General features: G+C 38.6%; 2 protein-coding genes across 2 annotated transcripts; both read right to left on the bottom strand.

The window, feature by feature from the left end:
- Positions 1-608: 608 nt before the first annotated feature.
- Positions 609-1,921, bottom strand: LOC122640704 (polygalacturonase non-catalytic subunit AroGP3-like). The gene is made up of 2 exons (XM_043833941.1): positions 1,786-1,921; positions 609-1,681 (listed from the first exon to the last, which is right to left on the bottom strand). The coding sequence occupies exons 1-2, from the start codon at positions 1,834-1,836 to the stop codon at positions 704-706; spliced, it is 1,029 nt and encodes a 342-aa protein (XP_043689876.1). The 5' UTR covers positions 1,837-1,921; the 3' UTR covers positions 609-703.
- Positions 1,922-6,866: 4,945 nt separating this feature from the next.
- Positions 6,867-21,129, bottom strand: LOC122639539 (ABC transporter C family member 3-like). The gene is made up of 10 exons (XM_043832405.1): positions 19,483-21,129; positions 17,530-17,616; positions 16,809-17,420; positions 16,549-16,713; positions 8,931-9,225; positions 8,609-8,817; positions 8,147-8,452; positions 7,639-7,702; positions 7,173-7,412; positions 6,867-7,052 (listed from the first exon to the last, which is right to left on the bottom strand). The coding sequence occupies exons 1-10, from the start codon at positions 21,112-21,114 to the stop codon at positions 6,952-6,954; spliced, it is 3,711 nt and encodes a 1,236-aa protein (XP_043688340.1). The 5' UTR covers positions 21,115-21,129; the 3' UTR covers positions 6,867-6,951.
- Positions 21,130-22,512: the final 1,383 nt, after the last annotated feature.

Consider the following 22,512-nt stretch of genomic DNA (forward strand, 5'->3'; position numbering starts at 1 on the left):
ATTATCCAAAATTGGAGGGTATAATTGTATTTTCATTAAACCTCAGGGGTGGTATGTGTAAATTACCCTTATTTTTTAATTATTGTTTCTTTGATTTAAATTATTATGATATATGTTTCTACCAAAAAAATAATAATTTATTATGATATATGTGAGAGGCATAGTGTATGCCCTATGCAGAGCCTTTTCTCAAATACGTTTTTTTTTTTGGTAATGCCTTTTTCCCAAATACTCAGAACAATAGGATGTTTGAAGAAATTAAGAGATTATCTTAAAGAATTGCTTTAACATAGGCCTTTTCTTGATGGACCGAGTAAGTCTGGCCAAAAATTTTACGAGAGGCAAATTTTTTGGGCGAAAAGTTTTCTGTCCGGGAGCATGGAACCTGCCCCAGCATAGGGGCCAATGAGAGCGGCTCTTAAGCATCAGTAGGGTTGAGATTTTGGATTTTCAGGGGGGGGGCACCCTGTGTCAGGGCGCAGGCACTCTGCTCCTAGATAGAGTTCTTTTTCCTTTATTTATTTATTTCAGGTTGTAATCTATTATATATGTTGGACAATTGAAAAAACAATTATATTAAATCATGAAAAGACATAATAAGCAAGCCAAATTAAGTCAATTATTTTTCCTTCAATAGCATAAGTAGTAGCATAATGTAACACAAATAGGAGAACTAGAAGATAATCAAATCTTCAAATGCTGCTCAACCTAGAGTCTTTGTCCAGATCAATCCATTCTCGCTTATCCAATGACACACTTCAATTAGGCCTGGACTAGAACCCAACAGCTTAAAAGCAAGATGGTTTGGGTTCCAAGTTGATGTATCATAATGGCATGCCATGATCACCTGATTCATATTCTTCTGAGCATGTATATCAACTGCATATACTTTTACTTTCAGTAAAATATGGCAATAATAGACTTGAAATAGGAATGGAAGACTATGACATAAGGCTGGTGATTCAGAGAGGTTTCCATAGACGAGTTTCACAGTTCCAATTGTGACATTCTCATATGATCCTTCGATGTTATCAGTACTCCATACGCGAACCTGATGCCCTAATGTCTTGACAACAAAATCAATGAGATCTTCGGCGGAAGTCACACAGGTACGCTGCTCGCCTGGAATAGATTTTTTCTCACATACCTCGAGGCTGTCTTGAATATACTTTTCCATCTTTGATCCATCCTCCACACCAAAAAGCTTCTTCAATTCCATGATCTGGGCAAAAGAAAAAGGGATTTTTGATGCTAGAGTTTGCGGCAAAAATGATTTATATGACATTGGTTCCCTTAGATCAGGGATAGGCATGAAACCTCCCTCTTTCACCATTGATTTCCGAAAATATGGCAATCCCCCTTGGCTGGCAACTGATAGGGGTATTGTTTCCTTATATTTTATATCATATTTGAGTTTGACAGAATTCCACTGGGCTACTGGTGGCAAGGTTTTGTCATTGGTTTTGCTCTTCACCACTGCGTTTGTAGAACAAGCAACATTAGCTTTCATACAAAAGAAACGCAGGTGGGAAGCAAATTCATTTTCCTCCATAAGTTTCATAAACACTGCTGCCTGATGTGGGTTCAATGGAGAAGCCTTTGCAGCTAACCAATGCGGAGGGTATGGAAGACCAATATGCTCTTCCCAATACTGTAAAAGGGGATTTTTAGCTTGAGAACCCTGCAATTTCATGGGGGAAATTATAGCCAAATAAAAAAGATAAAACAGGAACAATTTATAACCAAATTGAAATGATGGATAGTGACAAAGTATCATTTTCTTACACTGAAGTATGCTGCTATCAAAAATCCAAGCAACAGAATGGGATGCGTCATGATGGAATTGAAACAAAGAACAAAATGGGTTGGGTCTGATCCCTTGTGGGAGTGAATTGGTTTGCTACATGGAGAGGGGTTGGGGTGTCTGAATTTATATAGAGGAAAATTAATGTGGTACTAAAAAACAGAGTAAGAAAAGTTAAAAACTTTTCTTTTAGTGACTACGGTTGATTTTTTAGATGTGACTAATCCTAGTGAGATTTTCCTATCCAAACAATCAATGTTAATAGAGGCAACCTCCACGTGGAGGATGTTAAGTGGATTCAAGTAAGCGAATCATAAAAATTTCTGATCCTCTACGGCCAGGCAATAGAGCGGCCTCACACAAGCAGGTGCGAAATGATCACTCCACCCACTGCCCGAGCACCCTGCCCGGGTGAGGTCCATGCCCTGCTTGTATGAGGCCGCAAAACAGCCGCTCGGCTGCCCGGACGTAGAGGATCCAAATTGCTCACTATATAGGTAGGACAAGGAACCCTGTGTCCAACTCTTCCCATAACAAAATTCCAGCCAAGAAATGGAATTTACTACCCACAAGGTTATCAAGGAAAATATAGATAACAACCAAATTATTAAATTCACTATTACAATGATACTCACAAAAACAATAACATATGATATACGCAATTCAAAATGTTGTGGACTCAGCAAGTATTTCTTGCCCAAAACAAAAGGGACCCAAACCTTCCCCATTAAAATTCTTATAGATTGCTTAATTCCTCTAACATTCCTAACTGGAAAAAAAAAATTTGAATATTATAAATTTTCTGAAACACAAACACATCGGTCAAAAAGTTGTCCTGGAATTTTATTTAATTGAAGATATCTTTATTTATGAAAAACCTAAGCCATACGTTTTTTAGGTCAAAATAACCTCCCATGTGGGTTGGTTCTTGGAACAATTCAAATTGTTGTTCTAGAAACCAATTTTGAGACTGTCGGATCGAAATGCACGACCATGGAAGGAAATCTTTTAGAGGAGGGGAAACTTGGAGACTTACTCGTAGCAAGAATTGGGAAGAAAACTTTAGGCATAGAAAATATATCATAGTTGTTATTCAAAGAAATTTTGGCAGCAAATAAATTAAGATATGCCTAATGTAGTGACAAGAAAATTTTCTATTTTAAAAGATTTATAGAAAAAATTTTCTTGGCACACTCTAGAGGTTATCAATAGACCGCTACCAAGTTTTGGCACATGGAAAGTGATGTGGCAATTTTGATTCTATGGTTACTTATAAAATTGCCTAAGGTTGGTAGAAACGCTAAATTCAAAATTCAAAATTCAAAATTACCGCTCAACATTCAAAAATTCCTACCAACCATTGGATTTCCATCAAATCCATGTGGCGGCTAGTGAGTTGAGCACAGCACGATAGCCGCTCAACCCCAAGCCGTAGAGGATCCAAATCCCCTTAGTAGACCTGCAGCCTTACAAAAGACAAAATTTGAATTAAAACTTTAAAACTAGGGAAGTGGGGCGCTGGCCGCTGGGAAAGAAATGGGCAGAGGGCATGGTGGAGGAGGTGTTGGGGGAGGGTAAGGTAAGTGGGGTGGGTATGGAGGAGAGGAGTGGGAGGAAGAAGAAAGGATGTGTTTGGTTCTTTTACTTGAAAGGGTAGAATAGGTAGTTCATACACTAATAAGGGCAGACTTGTCTTTTAAAAAAAATTAACCTGCTGACTTCACCAATATACAGCCCTTGAATGTAAATTTTTTTCTAAATCAGAGGAGCCGCTGATAAGTTCCATATTTTGTGGAGGTGTCTTAAAATTATTGGCAAACCTCAGGGGTGGCGCTGATAATTTTCCTTTTTTTCAGTGAAAAACAACGAGCAAATTTTTTTGTTTTACAAGCTTTACGACAAAAATTTTCTAACTGACAGGATCTAGGGACAAAATAAGTTATGCCACATGGATGGGTGAAGCATCAATTTTGACTGTATATTTTTAAAAATAGTTCACGGTTGGGCACATGTCCAATTTTTAAATCTGGTTCAAGCAAAAATAGTGCACCTGAAATTTCTCCCATTTAAGGATGTAAATGGATAACCGAAATCCGAATCCGAATTCGCATCCGTATTCGTTTAGGGGCATCCGTATTCGTTTAGAGATATCCGGAAAATAATCCGAATACTCCGATTAAAATCCGTCCGAAAAAAAATCTGAATACTTAATAATAAAAAATTAAGTAAATAATGATTTCAAGGGTTTTTTAAGATTAAATAAGTTCTAGAATATGATGAAAAGAGAATCATGATCTAAGAGATATGGATTGAGAGTGAATTGTATCCGCTAGGGGAGGAAGGTCCGGGTTACACAAGGGAGATGTAAGCGGATGGTGAAAATCCGAATCCGATCCGCATCCGAATCCGTTTAGAGGTATCCGTATTCGACCAGGGAATATCCGGCCCGATCACATCCGATCCGTATCCGATCCGAATCCGATCCGTTTACATCCCTACTCCCATTTTCTTTGCTGATGACATGTTCATTTTTTGCCGTGCTGAGCAGGAAGATCTACTGTCTATCAAAGCCATTTTAGATATTTTTTCTGATTTATCGGGGCAAGAAATTAACCTGAAGAAGAGTGCCATTCATTTCAGTAAAAATGTAACTAATTTCGAAAGGCGGGCATTGTGTTCTCTAATTGGTATCTCGAAGATGTCTAAGGACGCTGCTTATCTGGGCACTAACCTTTTTCATGGTAGATCAAAAGTTAGAGATCTTAATGGAATAGTCTCACGGATGCAACATAAGCTGGCCACTTGGAAGTCTAATTGTCTTTCTTTTGCGGGTCGTGCGGTGTTAATCAAATCTACTTTGGCAACTATTCCCTCCTATCTCATGAACTGTTTCTTATTTCCGGTTAAAGTGTGTCGTCAGATTGATTCTATTTGTTTTAATTTTTGGTGTGGCACGCTGGAAGGTAAGAAAAGAAAAGCTTGTTTAATTGCTTGGGATAAATTGTGTTTGCCCAAAGCTAAAGGGGGGCTGGGGTTTCAAAAGGCTGAACACCATAATAAAGCCCTCATTTTAAAGCTAGGTTGGAGATTAATATCTAACACTTCTTCTGTCTGGTCCAGAATTCTTAAGGAGAAATACTTTCCAAAAACCTCTTTCTTTGATCCTTCCACTAGGAAAAGGAAGGGGTCGTGGATTTGGAATAGCATTACTAATATTATTCCTGACCTTGAAAGATCTGTTATTAGGAAGGTAGGGGCCGGTACTTCCACTTTTTTCTACACAGACATGCGGATTCCTTCTCTTCAAGGAAACCTTTTGGGGCATGCTTTAATTCCTCCTAACAAGGAAATGCTTTCTTGTTCTATTGAAAAACTCCGAAGGAGAAATGAATGGGATGTCGAGCTCCTTAACCAATTTTTACCTCCTAACCAATTTTTACCTCCTAACATCATTTCTCTCTTAACTCGTACCAGTTTTTTGTCTTGTGAAGACTGCTGGTGGTATATACCATCCAATTAAGCAAGGGCTGTTCACAACTAAGCTTGCTGCCACTGGGTTAAATCATTAAGCATAATATTCTGCATAACGATGCTTGGTGGAAATTTTTTTGGAAACTTCAACTCCATCCCAAATTTAAAATATTCTTCTGGCGTCTTCTGAATGCAGGGTTTCCTATCAAGGCAACTCTATCTAAATGGCTTCCGATCGACCCGTCTTGTGCTCTTTGTGGAAATTGTGCAGAATCGTACTGGCACTTATTCATATCATGTGATTGGGTTAGGCATCTTTGGGTGGCGGGGCCTCTTGGCTTGAGAACAGAATTTTTAACCTTCCCAAATCTGTTATATTTATGCATTTCTATGTTTCACAAAACTAAACTCGATAGCAAGTCGCTTATCTGGTTTTTTAATGTATTTATTATAACTTGCTACTTTATCTGGTGGGCTCGGAATAGGGCCTCATTTGGCACGAACAAACCCTGTCCGACTCGAGTCTTAATGCAAATCTCCAGTTATCTTTTTTATATGAATATTTTCCCTCCCCCTATTGCATCCTCGAATGTAACTAAGGAGCCCGATATTTTTATATCTATTTCACCATCCTATGGTTTACCACATATCAATTCTCATGTTCTTATTTGTGCAGGATACTACACGCCAGATCTAAGTACAGCAGGATGGGCTTATTGTTTTTTGACAGGAGGACGACTTACCCTTTTTGCTGCTGGTTTTCAGTCTGCTTCCACGGAACTGGAGCCGGTATTGTATAGTATTAGAACCGGGCTGGATCAAGCATCAGTTTTGGGGTTGCAGATCCAAGAAGTGTGGTGTTCTTATCCTATGATCGCCGATGTTCTTCCATCTCCAACCAAATCAGCCTGGCCCTTACAGCATCTTAAAGACTTACTATATATCTCTAACTCATATAGGGATGTTCAGTATACCTCTCATTGAGACCTTTTTTGTATAAATATAGTCCGAAATATGGCTCGTAATGCTCTAAGCAACAGAACTGTGTATATTACTTCCTTATCTTAATAATATTTCCTTTCCTTCTCACCAAAAAAAAAAAAAAAAAAAATACTCTCTGATGTAGTGCACTATTTACTTGTATTCTCAACTACCCAATTTTTTTAATAAAAAAATTGCATCTTTCAGTAGATTTTAAAAGTTTTATTACGCCATTTGGCCAACTAAATTTTGACTAAAAATTGACATGTGAACATGAGACTTTGGGCTCTAGTACACCAAATTTCAGTTCTATCCAATTTGCCACTATTTTGACTAAAATTTTACATGTGAACATGAGCTTGGGCTCTAGTACATCAAATTCAAGCTCTATCCAATTTGTCTCATGGTAGATATTTTTGGTGATCTAAAGATACTGTGTGATTACTTACTTTTTCCAAGGTTTAAAGACATGCATAAAGAAAAAGATTTCATTTTCTCTCTTTTCTTTTCTACCCCCAATACTTTAAACTAGATAGCAATGCTAACTCAAATGATTACAGGCAGTCTCGATGTCTATTCCAACGTCTTCTTCTGACAATTTTTTCTTTCCATTCTCCAAATAGCAATGCACCTCAGTCTAATGGAGCCTTCTCACATGTGAACATTGAAAACTCACATATTTAGCCTTTCAAAAACTAGGAACTATATCTTTGAGTATACTCCTTAACAAGCTTTGCAAATGATGATGACTTGAGCTCTAGCAATTTGGCAGGAGAATCATATTCTAGTGCAAGGCCTGCTTAAGACAATAAAATATGTCAATGTGATTAATCAAGCACTAGTAATGGGTGAGAAGATGTATAACCGAACTCAACTAAATGCATTGATTTTGGTCGACTAGTTATTGGCTACTAACCATTATCGAGAAAGAGGACCATATCAATATCAAGAATTGATGTTAACCTATGTGCGATTATGATGACCGTAGACCCTGAGAAGTGTTGCCTAAGCATTTGTTGAATTAGATAGTCAGTCGCAGTATCCACTGATGAAGTAGCTTCATCAAGTACTAACACTTTGCTCCTCTTTAGTAATGCCCGCCCTAAACAAAATAGTTGCCTTTGACCCATGCTCCAATTCTCTCCATTCTCAGTCACTGCTACAGCCACCATATGAAAATAGGTTAACTATTCAATATCTTATCTTCAATCATTTTCCCTAAATTCTTGTTGGAAAGGGGGTCGGGGTGTTGGGAGGTTGGGTTGTGCATTAAAAGTTAGATATATCACACAAGAAGAATTTTGGAAAGATTGTGCAATTATGCATGGATAAATTATTATTGAGAAACTTTGGTATATAGTAAATATGAGAAAAAAACCAACCTGGGGAATCAAGCTTCCCTTCCTTATTTCTAACTTCATCACCAAGCTGACATTGATCTAAAGCCTAACAAAACAAAAAAGACAATATCAACTTACCAACTTTCTTGATTATTAGAGATGACATAAAATATTTTTAAAGATAAGCTAAGCAAACGATAAATTGAACAAGCAAGGGTGTGCCAAGTTACAATGGAAAACAAGGCAGTATAAATAGTGCACTTCATAAGTTTCAACTAAGAGATTTTCTTAGGCCAAAATTGGCTAAAAATATGATCCAATGAATCCATTGAAATGACTTTGATATCTCAGTGGAAAGGATTTCAAAATTTGAACAAAAAACAAAAAGAAGATACCATGAGAAAGGAGTTCTTAGAGTTAAATGTCCCAGCTAATCAATAGTGACGTGTTTGTTCTATGTTTGAATCACTAGGAAGCCAAAGTTATGTCCAATGGATCTTTGTCACTAATTGAAGATTACTCATCAAATGAAAAAAAAAAAAATGTTCACCTCCCAGATTTGTTCATCAGTGTACTCTTCAAGCGGGTCAAGATTGCTTCTTAGAGTCCCCTCAAACATTGTGGGGTCTTGTGGGATTATGCTCAATCTTGATCGTAAGTCATGAAGACCAATCTTGGAGATGTTGATACCATCTATCCAAATCTGACCAGCTATAGGTTCAAGCATGCGGAAGAGAGCTTGTACGAGAGTTGATTTACCACTTCCCGTTCGCCCAACGATGCCAATCTTCATCCCTCCAGGGAAAATGCATGTGAGACCTCTCAAGATAAGAGGAAGGTGTGGGGCATATCGTACCTATGTATGTATTAAATAATAAAATCATGAAGCTTAGGAATATTCCATAACAAAAGGAAAAACTATCTTGCAACATTAGGCTTCAGAGGGTCTATTTCGTAAAATGAGAAAATTAGTAAGAAGATAAGGACTTGAGGAAAATAGATTGGGGATTACCTGTAGATCAACAATATCAACTTTCCCTTGTGATGGCCATTCATGACATGGCCTATTTTCTTCTACCAGTAGAGGGGGTTCACTAGGGATGCAGACGTACTGTAGTATTCTCTCAACAGATATTATATTACTTTCAAGAATGCTAAAATCCCATACAACCCCATGTAGACTGAATTCAAGCCCATATGTGACTGCTAAACCCACAACACCTTCAAAAAGAGAAAAAAAAAAAAAAGAGTTTCAAAATCATGCTTTCATGTGATTAATCATTCATGGTTGACCTTAAGGATGATTTTATAAAAACTCAAGTTCAAGTATTTACTAGGACTGAGTAATTCCTTTAGCATTGAGATCAAGAAAACCAACGAGATTGCATATGTGATGGATGCCAACATATCCATGCGAAAGCATAACCATTCCATTGCGCCAGAAAAATAAAATTTAGGTCGGGAATACCCGTCTACCAGCTTGAGGTTTGTGTCTATAAACCTGTCTTCTTGATCGAAGCACCTGATTGTGGTTGAACCTAAACTAGATTCAGAAAAATGTTGTATAATCGGAGCACGACAAACTCCAACTAGCCTTGATAGTTCTCGTGCTGCAGCTATGTAGTATTGCTACAAGTCAAAGTTCATAAAAAAAATTAGGTAAAATGTAAAAAAAAAAAAAAAAAATGTGTAATGAATGTATAGTTAGTGAGAAAAATCATATCTAACTTTTTTTTATCAAAAGATTTCTGTATGTGATCTACTTACATGTAGATGGTTGATAGTGACAGCATCATCATAGATGGAACTATAGGAAAATATTTCATTCTTTTTATTTATTTCAAGTACTCTATTTTTGGATGGATGTACTATTTCCTTTTCTGTTTTTTATGTTGACTGAAATATATACATTACTGTTATGTTTAATATATCCCATAATTTATATCCCCAGATCTTAGAAAGTTTACTGGGCATGAAAAAAACTTTATTCGAAATTTTGTTGTATCCTTTTCTTGTTTAACCAATTTTTTTAATCATATATCAAATTTCGAATTCAATTAATGATGCATTGTTAGAGTTTAAGATTGGAAAAAGAACAGAAAATAAGAGAAGAGAAGAAAGTAGATGACACAGGTAATTTAACGTGGTTCGGTTTACTTGAAACCTACGTCCACACAACAATCTCTTCCTTAGTTGATTTAGCCTTACTAATCCTCTCATCATATAGAGGTTTAGTTGGTTTGATTCTACATGGATAAGTACAAGTTGGTTGTTGGCATGTTAATCTTGAACTATCAGAGATAGAGTATTTCATTCACATCTGAACAGTCTCAGTGAGACAAATATATATACAGGAATTATACAAACCGAGGGAACCCTAGGAGATCACGGTTTCTATACAAGTTGAGATTCCATAGGACTATATTTTATGTGAATGGATTTCCAATGACACATGTGAGTGGGTTGCCTTTAGGTAGAGGTGATTGAGTTTGAATGGGAAACTCAACCAAAACAGCATGGAAGGATAATGTATATCAATACACCCCCTCAAGGTGGAGGGTCAGCTTGATGGACCTTCAGCTTGTCACGAAGGAATTGAAAACTACTGGTGGAGAGACCCTTGGTAAGCGCATCGGCGATCTGATCGGCTATGGAAATAAACTGAACAGAGAGCTGGGGATTGGCAACCTATTCTCGGACGAAGTGGAAATCGATCTCAATGTGCTTAGTGCAGGCGTGGAAGACAGGATTGGCGGACAAGTAAGTGGCGCCGATGTTGTCACACCACAGCACTGGGGGACCCTTGAGAGGGAACCCAATCTCCTTGAAGAGCGCCTCTAACCAAATTAATTCTACAGACACATCAGCAAGAGCTTTATACTTAGATTCAGTGGAGCTACGAGCAACAGTCTTCTGCTTGCGAGAGTTCCAGGAGATCAAATTAATGCCCAAAAATATCGCATAAGCTTCCATGGAGCGATGATCAGACCCACTGTCGGCCCAGTCCGCATCAGAGAACTCCTGAAGAGAATAAGCGGAGGAGCGTTGAAGCAGTAGACCATGAGTCATGGTGCCCCATAAATAGCAAAGAATGCGTTTGGCCACAGCCCAGTGAGAATCAGTAGGGGCATGCATGAACTGGCAGACCCGATTAACAGAAAAGGCCACATCAGGCCGAGTCAGGGTCACATACTAAAGGGTACCCACAATAGATCAGTGCCGAGTAGGATCATCCATAAGAGCACCCCCTGAGTCTGATGGGGGAGTAGCCATAGGAGTAGAAATAAGTTTGCAATTGCGCATACCAGCACGATCAAGCAGATCCTTGATATAGCGAGTCTGATAGAGAAGAACACCCTTCGAATACTGTAGAACCTCAATGCCCAAGAAAAAACTAAGAGGGCCAAGATCTTTAATGGAGAATTCAGCGGCCAATTTGGAGATTAGGGCAGTAGTCTGACTCGGGGGCTGTTACTAGTGACAATGATATCATCAACATAAATGAGAACATAAATCAGCAGTGAGTCCTGGCAATAAATAAAGAGAGACGGGTCTGTGCGAGAAGCCTGAAATCCCAGCTTAAGGAGGAAACAAGTGAGGCGATGAAACCATGCCCGTGGGGCCTGCTTGAGACCATACAATGAATGATGCAACCTGCAAACATGATCAGGTTTAGAGGAGTCCTCAAAACCAGGGGGCTGAACCATGTAAACTTCCTCGGAAAGAACACTATGGAGAAAGGTATTGTGCACATCTAATAGACGAATCACCCAACCTTGAGAGATGGCAATAGCAAGAATAGAGCGTATAGTGGTAGGCTTGACCATAGGGCTGAAAGTGTTAGTATATTCCAAGCCCTCTAACTGGTCGAAGCCCTTTGCAACCAACCGAGCCTTTTAGCGCTCAAGAGAACCATCTGCCTTACGCTTGATCATGTAAACCCACTTGCAACCAACTAAATTCATGTGAGGAGAACGAGGAACCAAAGGCCATGTCCCATTAGTAAGTAATGTATTAAACTCATCTGACATCGCTGCTCACCACTCAGTGAATTTGCGAGCCTGTGAAAAGCAGCTGGGCTCAATAGGTGAAGGGGCCGTAGTGGTGGCCAATGCATGGGAGGTGGGAGGGGGAGGGATGGGCTGGGTGGAGTTATAGAGATCCACCAAATAGCGTATGTGGCCAAGGGGGAAGGAGAAGGGGATCGGGCATTAAGAGAATCAGTCGGGGTTAAAGGGGGGGCGCAGTGTGGGAAGGGGCACCGTGGGAGGGGTGGAGGGGGTAGGGGAGGGGGGAGGCGTGGATGGGGGAGGTGCATGGCCCGGATTGGGTGTGGGTGTGGGTGTGGGAACCCGATTTGGGAGGCAGACCCAAGGACCAAAGGGGAGGGGACTGAAGGGGATTAAAAGGAGAGTGAAAAGGATATACCGTCTCATCGAACCGAACGGGGCGAGCTATATACATGCGTTGAGCAAAGAGATCAAAACAGCGATAACCTGTGTGTGGGAGGGACTGTAGCCAATAAAAACACAAGGTTTAGAGCGAAAATCCAATTTATGAGCATTATACGGGCGGAGGAGGGGAAAGCACAAACAGCCAAATATGCGTAAAAAGGAGTAGTCAGGGCGTTTGTGAGTGATGAGCTAGTAAGGGGAAACACGATGTGACGCCCTAGATGGCATACAGTTAATGAAATAAACTGCCGTGTCAAAGGCAAAATGCCAGTAGTGGAGGGGAACCGAGGCATGAGCAAGAAGGGTAAGGCCGGTCTCAACAATGTGACGATGACGGCGTTCCACAAATCCTTGTTGTTCATGGGTGTGAGGGCAGGACAAACGATGAGAGACACCACACTTGGAGAAAAAGGCAGGGAGAGTGCGATATTCGCCACCCCAATCAGTCTGAACAACCTTGATTTTACGAGAAAATTGGCGTTCAACAAAAGCTTGAAACGATACAAACGTGTGAAACACATCAGATTTTTTTGCCAAAGGAAAGAACCAAATATAATTTGTATTATCATCAACAAAAAGAACAAAGTACTTATGACCATCCTTGGAAAAAGTAGGGAAAGGACCCCATACATCACTGTGAATAAGATCTAAAGGGAAAAGACTACGACTATGTGTTTCACGCAAAGTAAGACGACTAACCTTGCCCAATTGGCATGGCGAACAAACAGACTGTAAATGTGTGGACTGACACGGCATGTTATTTTCTTTAACCATAAAGTGAAGGAGACTCTCATGAGGGTGACCAAGACGGTGATGCCAAACATCGAGGGAGGTGCGTTCAGCAACAGAAACTGCAGGAGGAGAAGAGGATGGGGAGGAGTGCAATGTATATAGCCCATCTTTACTCAGTCCAGAGAGAAGAATTTCCATGGACACCTGATCCTTCACAAAAAAATGAGAGGGGTAAAATTCAAAATAAACATGATTATCAATGCAAAATTGTTGAACAGATAATAAGGATTTTATAATGGAAGGCACATGCAATATATTATGTTAAGATAAAGGGCGAAAGGAAGAGTGAGAGGGTAAAGATGCGTAACCAGTATGCAATATGGGAAGGCCCTTACCATTGCTGACATGGAGTTGGTCTGGACCAATGTAGCTCTCAACGGAGGAGAGGGAGTGGATGTCAGGTGTAACATGGTGTGTGGCACCCGTATCAGGATACCACGTCAGGGCTGAAGAGGGAGGGTGCGGTGGTGTAGGGAGAAGGGGGGGATTAGGGTTTGAAGATGGTGGAGGGTAATATGGGAATAGAGGGTAATTGCCAGCGTGGGCAGCATAGTGGGCATGGGGTTGAGGAGGGTACGGGTTGGGGGGTAGGTGACAATAAAAACACCTCTCAATAGAGTGATTGGTGCGTTTACAATGGGTACAAAAAAGGCGACCACCACGGCCTCCACGACCCCCACGGCCACGACTAACACCACCCGAAGAAGGGCCCATGTCAGAAGAGGAATTTGCATTGGATTGGGCAGTGTTTGCAGTGGGAGCACCAGTCATTATGGGAGCCTCAGTAACACGTAACCTCTGAAAAGCCTTCATGCTCTCATGGCTGAGCAAAAGGGCACTCAATTCTATATAAGTGGGAGGGACCCGTTGTGCAAGGATCGAGGGGACAATGTCCTGGAGATCAGCGTAGAGAGAACGAAGCACACAAATATTGAATCAACAGTGGGCATAGGCTTCCCTGCAGCAGCCAATTCATCAGCTAACAACTTTGCACGTTGAAGATACAAAGCAACAGATTCATTTGGAAGTTATTGAAGATTTTGAAGAGTCATATTCAAGGACATTAGGTGTGTAGAAGAAGCAGATCCGAAGGCCTCTTGTAGGGCATTCCAAATATCACAACTAGTATCCTTATTGAGAACCAAAGAGAGGACGTTCTCAGATAAGGATGAAAATAGGAGACTGACGATGGCCGAGTCTTGCTGCTGCCATGAGGAGTTGTCGGCAGGAGGGGCAGGGCATGGACAGGAACCATCAGCATAGGAGAAAAGCTTCTGGCCTTTGAGAAAGGCCGTGAGTTGTTTGTGCCAAAGGAGGAAGTTTGTAGCAGTGAGCTTGAGGGAGACAAAGTGATGTGTGCCAGATGGAAGAAGGGCCACGGTAGAGGTGTCGCCCATTGCTAGAAGGAGATGAAGAGAGGAGGATAAACCCTAGGGTTCAAGAGAACACCAGGAACGAGAGAGGCTGTGGCCGTTAGGTAACTGATACCATATCAGAAATAGAGTATTTCATTCACATCTGAACAGTCTCAGTGAGACAAATATATATACAGGAATTATACAAACCGAGGGAACCCTAGAAGATCATGGTTTCTATACAAGTTGAGATTCCATAGGACTCTATATTTTATGTGAATGGATTTCCAATGATACACGTGAGTGGGTTGCCTTTAGGTAGAGGGGATTGAGTTTGAATGGAAAACTCAACCAAAACAGCGTGGAAGGATAATGTATATCAATATGAACACTTCTGAACGTGATCCTTGAGCTTAGGAGTGTTGGATAGTGACTCAACTACTGGTGTTGTTTGATGCAGTGAGTCTTTGATACCATGTTAGAGTTTAAGATTGGAAGAAGAACAGAAAATAAGAGAAGAGAAGAAAGGAGATGACACAGGTAATTTAGCGTGGTTCGGTTTACTTGAACCTACGTTCACACAACAATCTTTTCCTTAGTTGATTTAACCATTACTAATTCTCTCATTATATAGAGGTTTTTAGTTGGTTTGATTCTACATGGATAAAAACAAGTTGGTTGTTGGCATGCTTAGGAGTGTTGGATAGTGACTCAACTATTGGTGTTGCTTGATGCAGTGAATTGGAGATAAGGGTCATTGTAGCACAAGCATCGTTATCATATGTGAAAGTGGATTTGGACTCTAATAGATTAGAGTTTGGAGATAAGGCTTGATCCTTATCGTTGACATGCATGAATTCAAATCCAAGTTTTTTCCAAATATAAATTTGCTGATGATAGATTGGATAGTATGACCTTGTTCATTGTTGCCAAAAGCTTATGAATGTGTAGTTTAATGCATAAATGAAGCATATTGCAGCCTAGGTACTTCACATAGGATAAATGCAATGCTTTTGAATGCTTAACTTAAGGTGTATCCTATGTGATTCACTTAGGAAAGAAGAGGGATGTGAAGGAATAACGGAAATGTAAAAAAATTGAAAAGGAAGGAAAAAATTTTTAAAAATAAATCCCATTAAAAATTATCAACTAATTAGTACTGATTCCTAGGAGGTCCACCTAGATTGGCTTCTTTTGACTACCCAAATAACTATCACATGGTTGTTCCATTGGTGTTCAATTTTTTGTCGATGTGGACTATACAAATCACCACTTATCATCTATCAAATTTTATCCTTGATTGGTTGATAATTCAATTATCAAAACTTTGGAAAACTTCAGTTCAACCAATGAAAATAAAGGGATAGAATTCCAAACATGGTGGGCCATACAATGGAGATTGGGTCCAAAACATGACACATAACTAACTCAAATAGGGAACAACTATCTAATGCTCATTTTGACTAAAGAAGCTCTCCACATGACCTAAAATTATTGGATAACTAAGACAAGGCTTTGCAATAGACATTTTTCGTTTAATCCTTAGTATTTACTACTTAGTTTTGAGGGCAGACCTCGGTGCAATGGTAAGGTTTCTCTATTGCGACCTAGTGGTCGTGGGTTCAAGTTGGGAAACAGCTTCTCCACGAAGCGGGGGTAAGGCTAAGTACATTATGACCCTCCCTAGATCCCGCAGTGGTGCGGGGGCCTCGTGCACTGGGTATGCCCTTATTTACTTATTGAGAATTATTTATCAATTTAACAACTACCCATTTAAGTTTGTTTACAAATTTGTCATTTTAAAATTATTAACTAATTCATTTTCATAAATATTCACTGATTTATTACTTATATAATGAAAAAATAAGACTATTTCTCAATTTATTTATCGTAAACTTTTGTTAATTATTATCTTATATTAGTGTGAACTCTACCGACGGAGCAACCAACTAACATGGTAGGTACTTATCATAAATATTTTATGCATATTGAAATTGCAATCATGTCACTTTGCGCACAGTTTGCACTTTGATAACATTGGCCTTGTTTGGCACTCTCTTCTCACAATATTTTGGTAAGCGAAAGACTAGAACTTTACATTAACTTAAAATAAATATGTTATTTAAAAAAGAGATTTTTGTGCATATTATTTATAAATTCAAGAAGAATATTAAAGTTTAAATCACCACTTTCTCAATCAAGCATATATGTAGCTACCACAAAAAAAAAAAAAAATATCAATTTTGGTGTGAACAAAGCAACTTCAAAATTCACTGATCAAAGTAATGTATGGGGAAAATGGATATTAGCATGATTTAGTCACAAGAAGTGGAAGTGACCTATAGAATTACCTGGTACCAGATGCATGTTATAGTCATCGGAATATACACTATTAACATTTGCCAAGAAACGTGTGACATTACTGCAGTAGTTCCTAGGAAACTTATGACTGAAATAATAAGTTCTTCAAATTGATGTGGAATAGTGGTATCAACTGCACTTTGATCTGTGGATGCCTATAAAAAAAATAGTTTATTTCAAATTATATGAAATTCTATTTCGACTAAATAGATCATTTGTACCCGAAGAGTAAGTAAGCATATTTACTAACCCGGTTTAAAATCCTTCCACTTGGAGTAGAATCGAAAAATGTCAAGGAAGCACGAAAAATGCACAAATGCATTTTGTTGAAGAGTATAGTGGCTGTCTTGCATCCAACAGTTACAATGAGTATGGACCTTAAAAGTACACAAAGACAGCTTCCAAGGGTCAAAGCCACATAAACAAAGATGAGAGTGGATCCACTAATATGAGATGTCACATCCTCTGAAACTGGAGTAGCCAGCACCATCCAATAACTACTAACTATTACGAGAAGTTGAAAAATAATTTGTAACAATAATATTAATGGTACGAAAGCCCCTTTATATGCCGTGGTAACATACTTCCAATAGAATGAAAGACTAATCCCACCCTTTTCTCTCATTTCTTCTTGGACAAGCTGTCCTTCTGACCCGGTCAATTTTTCTATTTCATAGTTTTTGGGTTCCCTTTCCTCATCATCTTGAATAGACTTCTCACTACACATTATACTACCATGTTTGATAGAATTAAGTTCTACCAAAGCTTTCTTATGTGGATCCACTAACTCCATAAAGTCAGTTCCTGAACTAAGAATTTCTTCATACTTTCCTGCTTGAGTAATCTTTCCATCTCTCATAACCTATAAAAAAAAAGAGAAGATAAATAATCACTTTAAACGAAGATAAATAATCACTCTAAATCTAGATTAGGGAAGTTGAAGTTGAGATAAAAAGATAACATATTCTCACCAGGATAAGATCAGCAGAAGTTAAAAACTCTATTTGATGTGTAACATAAATTATTGTTTTTGAACTCAATATTCCTAGCACACACTCCTGTCACAAAAGTTCAGATGTTCACATCTCAAAAAAAATTCTGGTTACTTAAAAGATCCAAGTAGTTAGTTATACATATTAATAAATTTATTTTTTGGATAATTTACACATACCACCCCTAAGATTTGACGAAATGATGATTTTACCCCCCAGTTTTGAAAAATTATGCATTACCTGGGAGGTTTGCAAACGGTAACAAATAAGCCCATTCCGTCATTTTATGACTAACACCGTTAAAAACATGAGGTGAAATGGCAAAATTGCCCTTGCAAAAAAAAAAACCCTGCAACTCATCTTCATCTTCCCCAAATCGATTGGGGAAGATGAGTTGCTCTCTCCTCCTAATTGAATCTCTAATACTAATTGCTAAGAGGAGTGATCGAGGGTACCTTCGTTTTCTTTGCTGACGGAGATTTCAGAACCTTCTACTGATTCCTCCTCCAAATCCTTGGGTTCCCCTACGAGCCATTGGGTTTCAAATCTGGTTCCATACATAGCATCGTGGTTTCTGTTCTGACCATCTATGTGGTTCCAAAATTTGATTTTGATAATGTTTTCTTAGAGTCCTATGGCAAGTATGGTTTAAAAAACTCAGTTTCAGATTCCGTTTTCAAATCCTAATTTCAGGTTTCTCTTCTACTACTGAATTGAGTTACTCACAGCAACCATCTTTCCCCTGCCGCCATCTCCATTTTTTTGGAATATTGTACATGTGAGATATTGAAATAGATCATCATCTACCTCCCAATGGAAACAGAGCACGGGAAGGTGATTTCTCTTTCGAAAGTTGCAACCCCCTCATCCAAAATACCAAGGAATCTCTTGAATCCATGCCACCATAGCTCCAAAACCCATTATAATATTAAAAGTAATCTCCAGAAATCAACGTGGGTGATAGCTACAAAACAGTTATGGTTTCAAGGAAGTATATCACAGAAAGATTGGAGTTAGGGCATGAGAAGTTTGGGATTCGAAAATGGGTTGCCATCTAGATACAACCATGGAAAGGGAGGTTAACCTTCCAGCCCCACCTGCAACTTCCCATTTAATTCACTTTCAATGGTGAATTCGGTAGAAGGATACCCATCTAATTAAGGTCCCATTGTTCAGACCGAGATGAAGAAATCGAGTTAGTGTCTAGGGCTGCTTGATCCAACCAAGTCATTAGAAATCGAACCCTATGATCACTCTCTTTTCAGATCCTTTGAACCCTCTCTGCCAAACCCCCATCTCTCCAAAACCCTAACTTTGTCCACCTGAAATCCGTCTCCTCTGCTTTCATTCCTCGATTCCAACCTCTGTCGAGGGCCCAAGCTTGCGAATTTAGAAACGGTGAGGGTTAGGGAGATGGAGCAAACAGGTTGCTAGAAAATTTGGGGAAGTCGGAGAGATTTCTACATAAAACCTGTAACTCATCTTCCCCAATCGATTTGGGGAAGATGAGTTGCAGGTTTTTTTGTTTTTTTTTTTTGCAAGGGTAATTCCGTTAGATCAAATCTAAATGTTAACACAGTTAGTCATGAATTGATGGAATAGCTTATTTATTCCGTTTTGCAAACCTAAGAAGTACGCAATTTTCCAAAACGGGGTAAAATCATCCTTTCGTCAAACCTCGGGGTGGTATGTGTAAATTACCCTTTATTTTTTTATAATGATAAGTAACATAAGGCCATACGTTTGTATTCAAGAACATGAATTACTCAATATCATGTGTTTGTGTGCATTATTTGTTTTGACATACATGATTTTATTTTTCTTAAATGAAATTTAGTTCAATTAAGCTTAGTTTTGTCCAAAAACATCGTGATGTAAGCAATGAGATGTATAACTTCAAACCAATTTTATCAAGGAAAGCTATGGAAGTACCTTAAATAGATGAGTTCCCGTGTAAGCATCCACAGAATTAAAAGGATCATCAAGCAAATAAATATCTGCATCATGGTACAAAGCACGTGCAATCTGAATCCTTTGCTTCTGTCCACCACTCAAATTAATACCCCTATCCCCAATGATAGTCTGGTCCCCAAAGGTAAACAATTCTAGATCCTTCTTCAATGAGCATGCTTCAAGGATCATCTCGTACCTTTCTTTATCCATCTTCTTACCAAACAATATATTATCTACTATCTTGCCACTCTGTATCCAAGGTGATTGTGCAACATAGGCCTTCGTCCCATGCAACTTAATGGCTCCAAATACCTTTGGCACTTCCCCTAGTATGCATGAAAGTAAACTTGACTTGCCTGACCCAATAGAACCACAAACAGCCACTTTCATACCATGGTACACTCGAATATTAAGATTTTTTAATGTGAGATTAGGAGAATGAAGGTCCCAAGAGAAATTCCCATTGACTATCTCAACTGCAACCTCGGTACTATCTCTTGGAAGTGTTTGTACTATATTCGGATGAAGATCATCGAGACAAAGGAATGAGGTTATCCTATCAAGTGAAACTTTAGTCTGAACTATCATAGAGAATGTATCTGGGAGAGTATAAATGGGTCCTTTCAATAAATTAATTGTTGCAAGAGCAGATACAATCTTCCCTGACTCTAACGGAATTTCCATCAACACACAGAACCCAAAAGTAACCATGGATACAAACATGGGAGAGCACAAGTAGACAAAGGAAGTCATAGCTAATGTATAAAGTAACTTTTTTAACCATCTTGTTTCAAAGTTTCTAAGCTCAGTTATCTTAGCCAAGAACTTCATTTCCCAGCCATGGAACTTTAGAATCCTCATATTCCTCAAAGCCTCAGATGTCACCTTCATCCTTTTATCCTTTGAATCCATCGATCCCTCTTGAAATTTTTCCTGTAATTTTCCCAGTGGAACATTTGCTAACATTAAAATTATTGTGGCAATAAAAGCTACAAATGAGGCAACTCCAAGGCTTTTGTACAAGATTAACAGTGCTAGCACAACTTGAACAGGCACCGTCCATATATCATGCAAGTACCAACTAAAAAAGCCAATCCTATCAACATCAACAGTCACCAAATTAATGTTCTCCCCACTAGTGTGACTCTGTTTTGATTGGCTTGAAAGCTTTAGACTCTTCTTATAGATTATTGAGACTAAGGCAGCACGAACCCTAATTGCCATCTTTCTTAATTGAAAGAATAAGTGTCTCTCTGAGAGGGAACTAATGAGCTTTGAAAGAAAGAAAATAAACACTATCACATAGCCTTTATATTTTTGTTGGTGAGGGCTATTGAGATATTGAACAAAAGCGTTAATAAGGTATGGTCCAACATAAGAAGCCAACGTGCATATAACAGAGAATATAGCTGTCCATAGAATTTCTTTCCACGTTGAGAGAATCAACACCTTCACCATCTTGAATGTGTTTACTTGACCACCATTACCATCAGATTCAAGTTCATTTCTAAACTGAGAAAATACCACAGTGGCACTATCGCGATTGGCAAGTTGAGGAATATCTTGTGGGTCTAATGTTTTTTTATACCCAAGTGCAAGTAAAGGGCCCATCCAAGCGAAAGTAAAAATACTGAGAAGATTGGCATTTGCATAGGGAGATAAACTCTCTCCATTGACACGTGATCCATGTCCATTGTCACCATTGTTTTGACTAAAATTAGTTTTCAATAGAGGCTCCAAAATATGGAAATCTTCGTCTCGTGCCTTGCCAAAACACCCAACATAACATAGGAACAAACTAGCAATAATGGATACAACATCAGAGACCCATAGTAGGAATGGAAAAGACAAATGTTTCCAAATCAAACCAAGATGTATAACAAGATAGGAACAAGACATTAGAAAGTAGAAGGCCCACCAAATCCTTAGTAAAGCAGGAAACCTACGCTCACTTGAATGAGAAAATTGGATGTGCAAGTAAGAAGTAATCACAAACCAAGTGATTGTTCTGAATCCAAAATCCAATTGGGCAACAAGGTTTAGATATGACCAACCTTGTTTATACCCTAATAGGTAGTTTAACACAAATAAGAGAAGATCATAGAAAGATAGCCCCATGCAAGAAATAAGGGCTGTCCAATAGCATAAAAGGTATGCATTCTTCGAATTTGGTTTTGAATTTTCAAGCCTAGGAATCATGCATCTCTTGCAAGCCCAGAAGATGGATAAAACTAATAACAAAATTAGGTGTGAAGAAGCAGAAAACCCATGTAGGAAAATGTTTACAGATGACTGTGAAATGAATATCCAAATATTCATGCCATTTTTTGTTTCTTCAAAAGTATCCATGCCTGTTAATTGTCTTTTCTTTTGTTCCGAATTGGCGGCTTTGTTCAGGCAAGTCCAACACAAATCTTATCAGGTTTACCACATTTTGAATTGATGATGGCCCATTTGCAAAATGTTGGGAAATCATCAAAATGCCAAATATTTCCACCTTACGTTCCAAAAAGACTTAGAACAATATTGGAGTCTCCATATCACCGTTAGACATAGTTCTGAACCTGTTAATGAATATAAAAAATGAAAATGGTTGAAAAAAATGAACGTAAAAAAAAAAAACAGATCCATAAACAAAGTTCCAAATAATGTAATTGTAGACTTCAAGGTTGTTCCCCTTAGTTTTATGAACTATTTTACTAATTATTTTGATTTTCCTAGTGTAAGCATGCTGTTTTAGATAAAGTGAGTCTTAAAATTACTTGTTGAACCCCAAAAATTCTACGACAAATGTATGCTCTGTCTCATACCATGCTGGATGTCTACTAATTTTCTTGGAGGTTCAAATGTTCTTATTTCGGATAGTTTTATCCCCGAGAGTATTTTGGGTATTTATAAAATCTAAAGTCTTAAAGTTGGATTTGGGCTCTGATTTTAGCTAAGGTTAAAGAACATGTTTAACTTAGCATATTTATGCTTTGCTTTGGATCTATTTCCCCAAGATCCGGA

Source organism: Telopea speciosissima, chromosome 9 (genome assembly GCF_018873765.1).
Source record: "Telopea speciosissima isolate NSW1024214 ecotype Mountain lineage chromosome 9, Tspe_v1, whole genome shotgun sequence".
Lineage (NCBI taxonomy): Eukaryota > Viridiplantae > Streptophyta > Magnoliopsida > Proteales > Proteaceae > Telopea > Telopea speciosissima.

Bases quoted from the DNA above. Each gene is read 5' to 3' on its own strand.
- LOC122640704 (XM_043833941.1), bottom strand. From the start codon at position 1,836: ATGACGCATCCCATTCTGTTGCTTGGATTTTTGATAGCAGCATACTTC. The intron at 1,682-1,785 runs GTAAGAAAATGA...ATGAAATTGCAG, and splicing joins TGATAGCAGCATACTTCAGT to GGTTCTCAAGCTAAAAATCC.
- LOC122639539 (XM_043832405.1), bottom strand. From the start codon at position 21,114: ATGGGCCCTTTACTTGCACTTGGGTATAAAAAAACATTAGACCCACAA. The intron at 16,714-16,808 runs GTTAGTAAATAT...TTTTTTTTATAG, and splicing joins GTGGAAGGATTTTAAACCGG to GCATCCACAGATCAAAGTGC. The intron at 7,413-7,638 runs GTTGGTTTTTTT...TGGCTGTAGCAG, and splicing joins AGGGAAGCTTGATTCCCCAG to TGACTGAGAATGGAGAGAAT.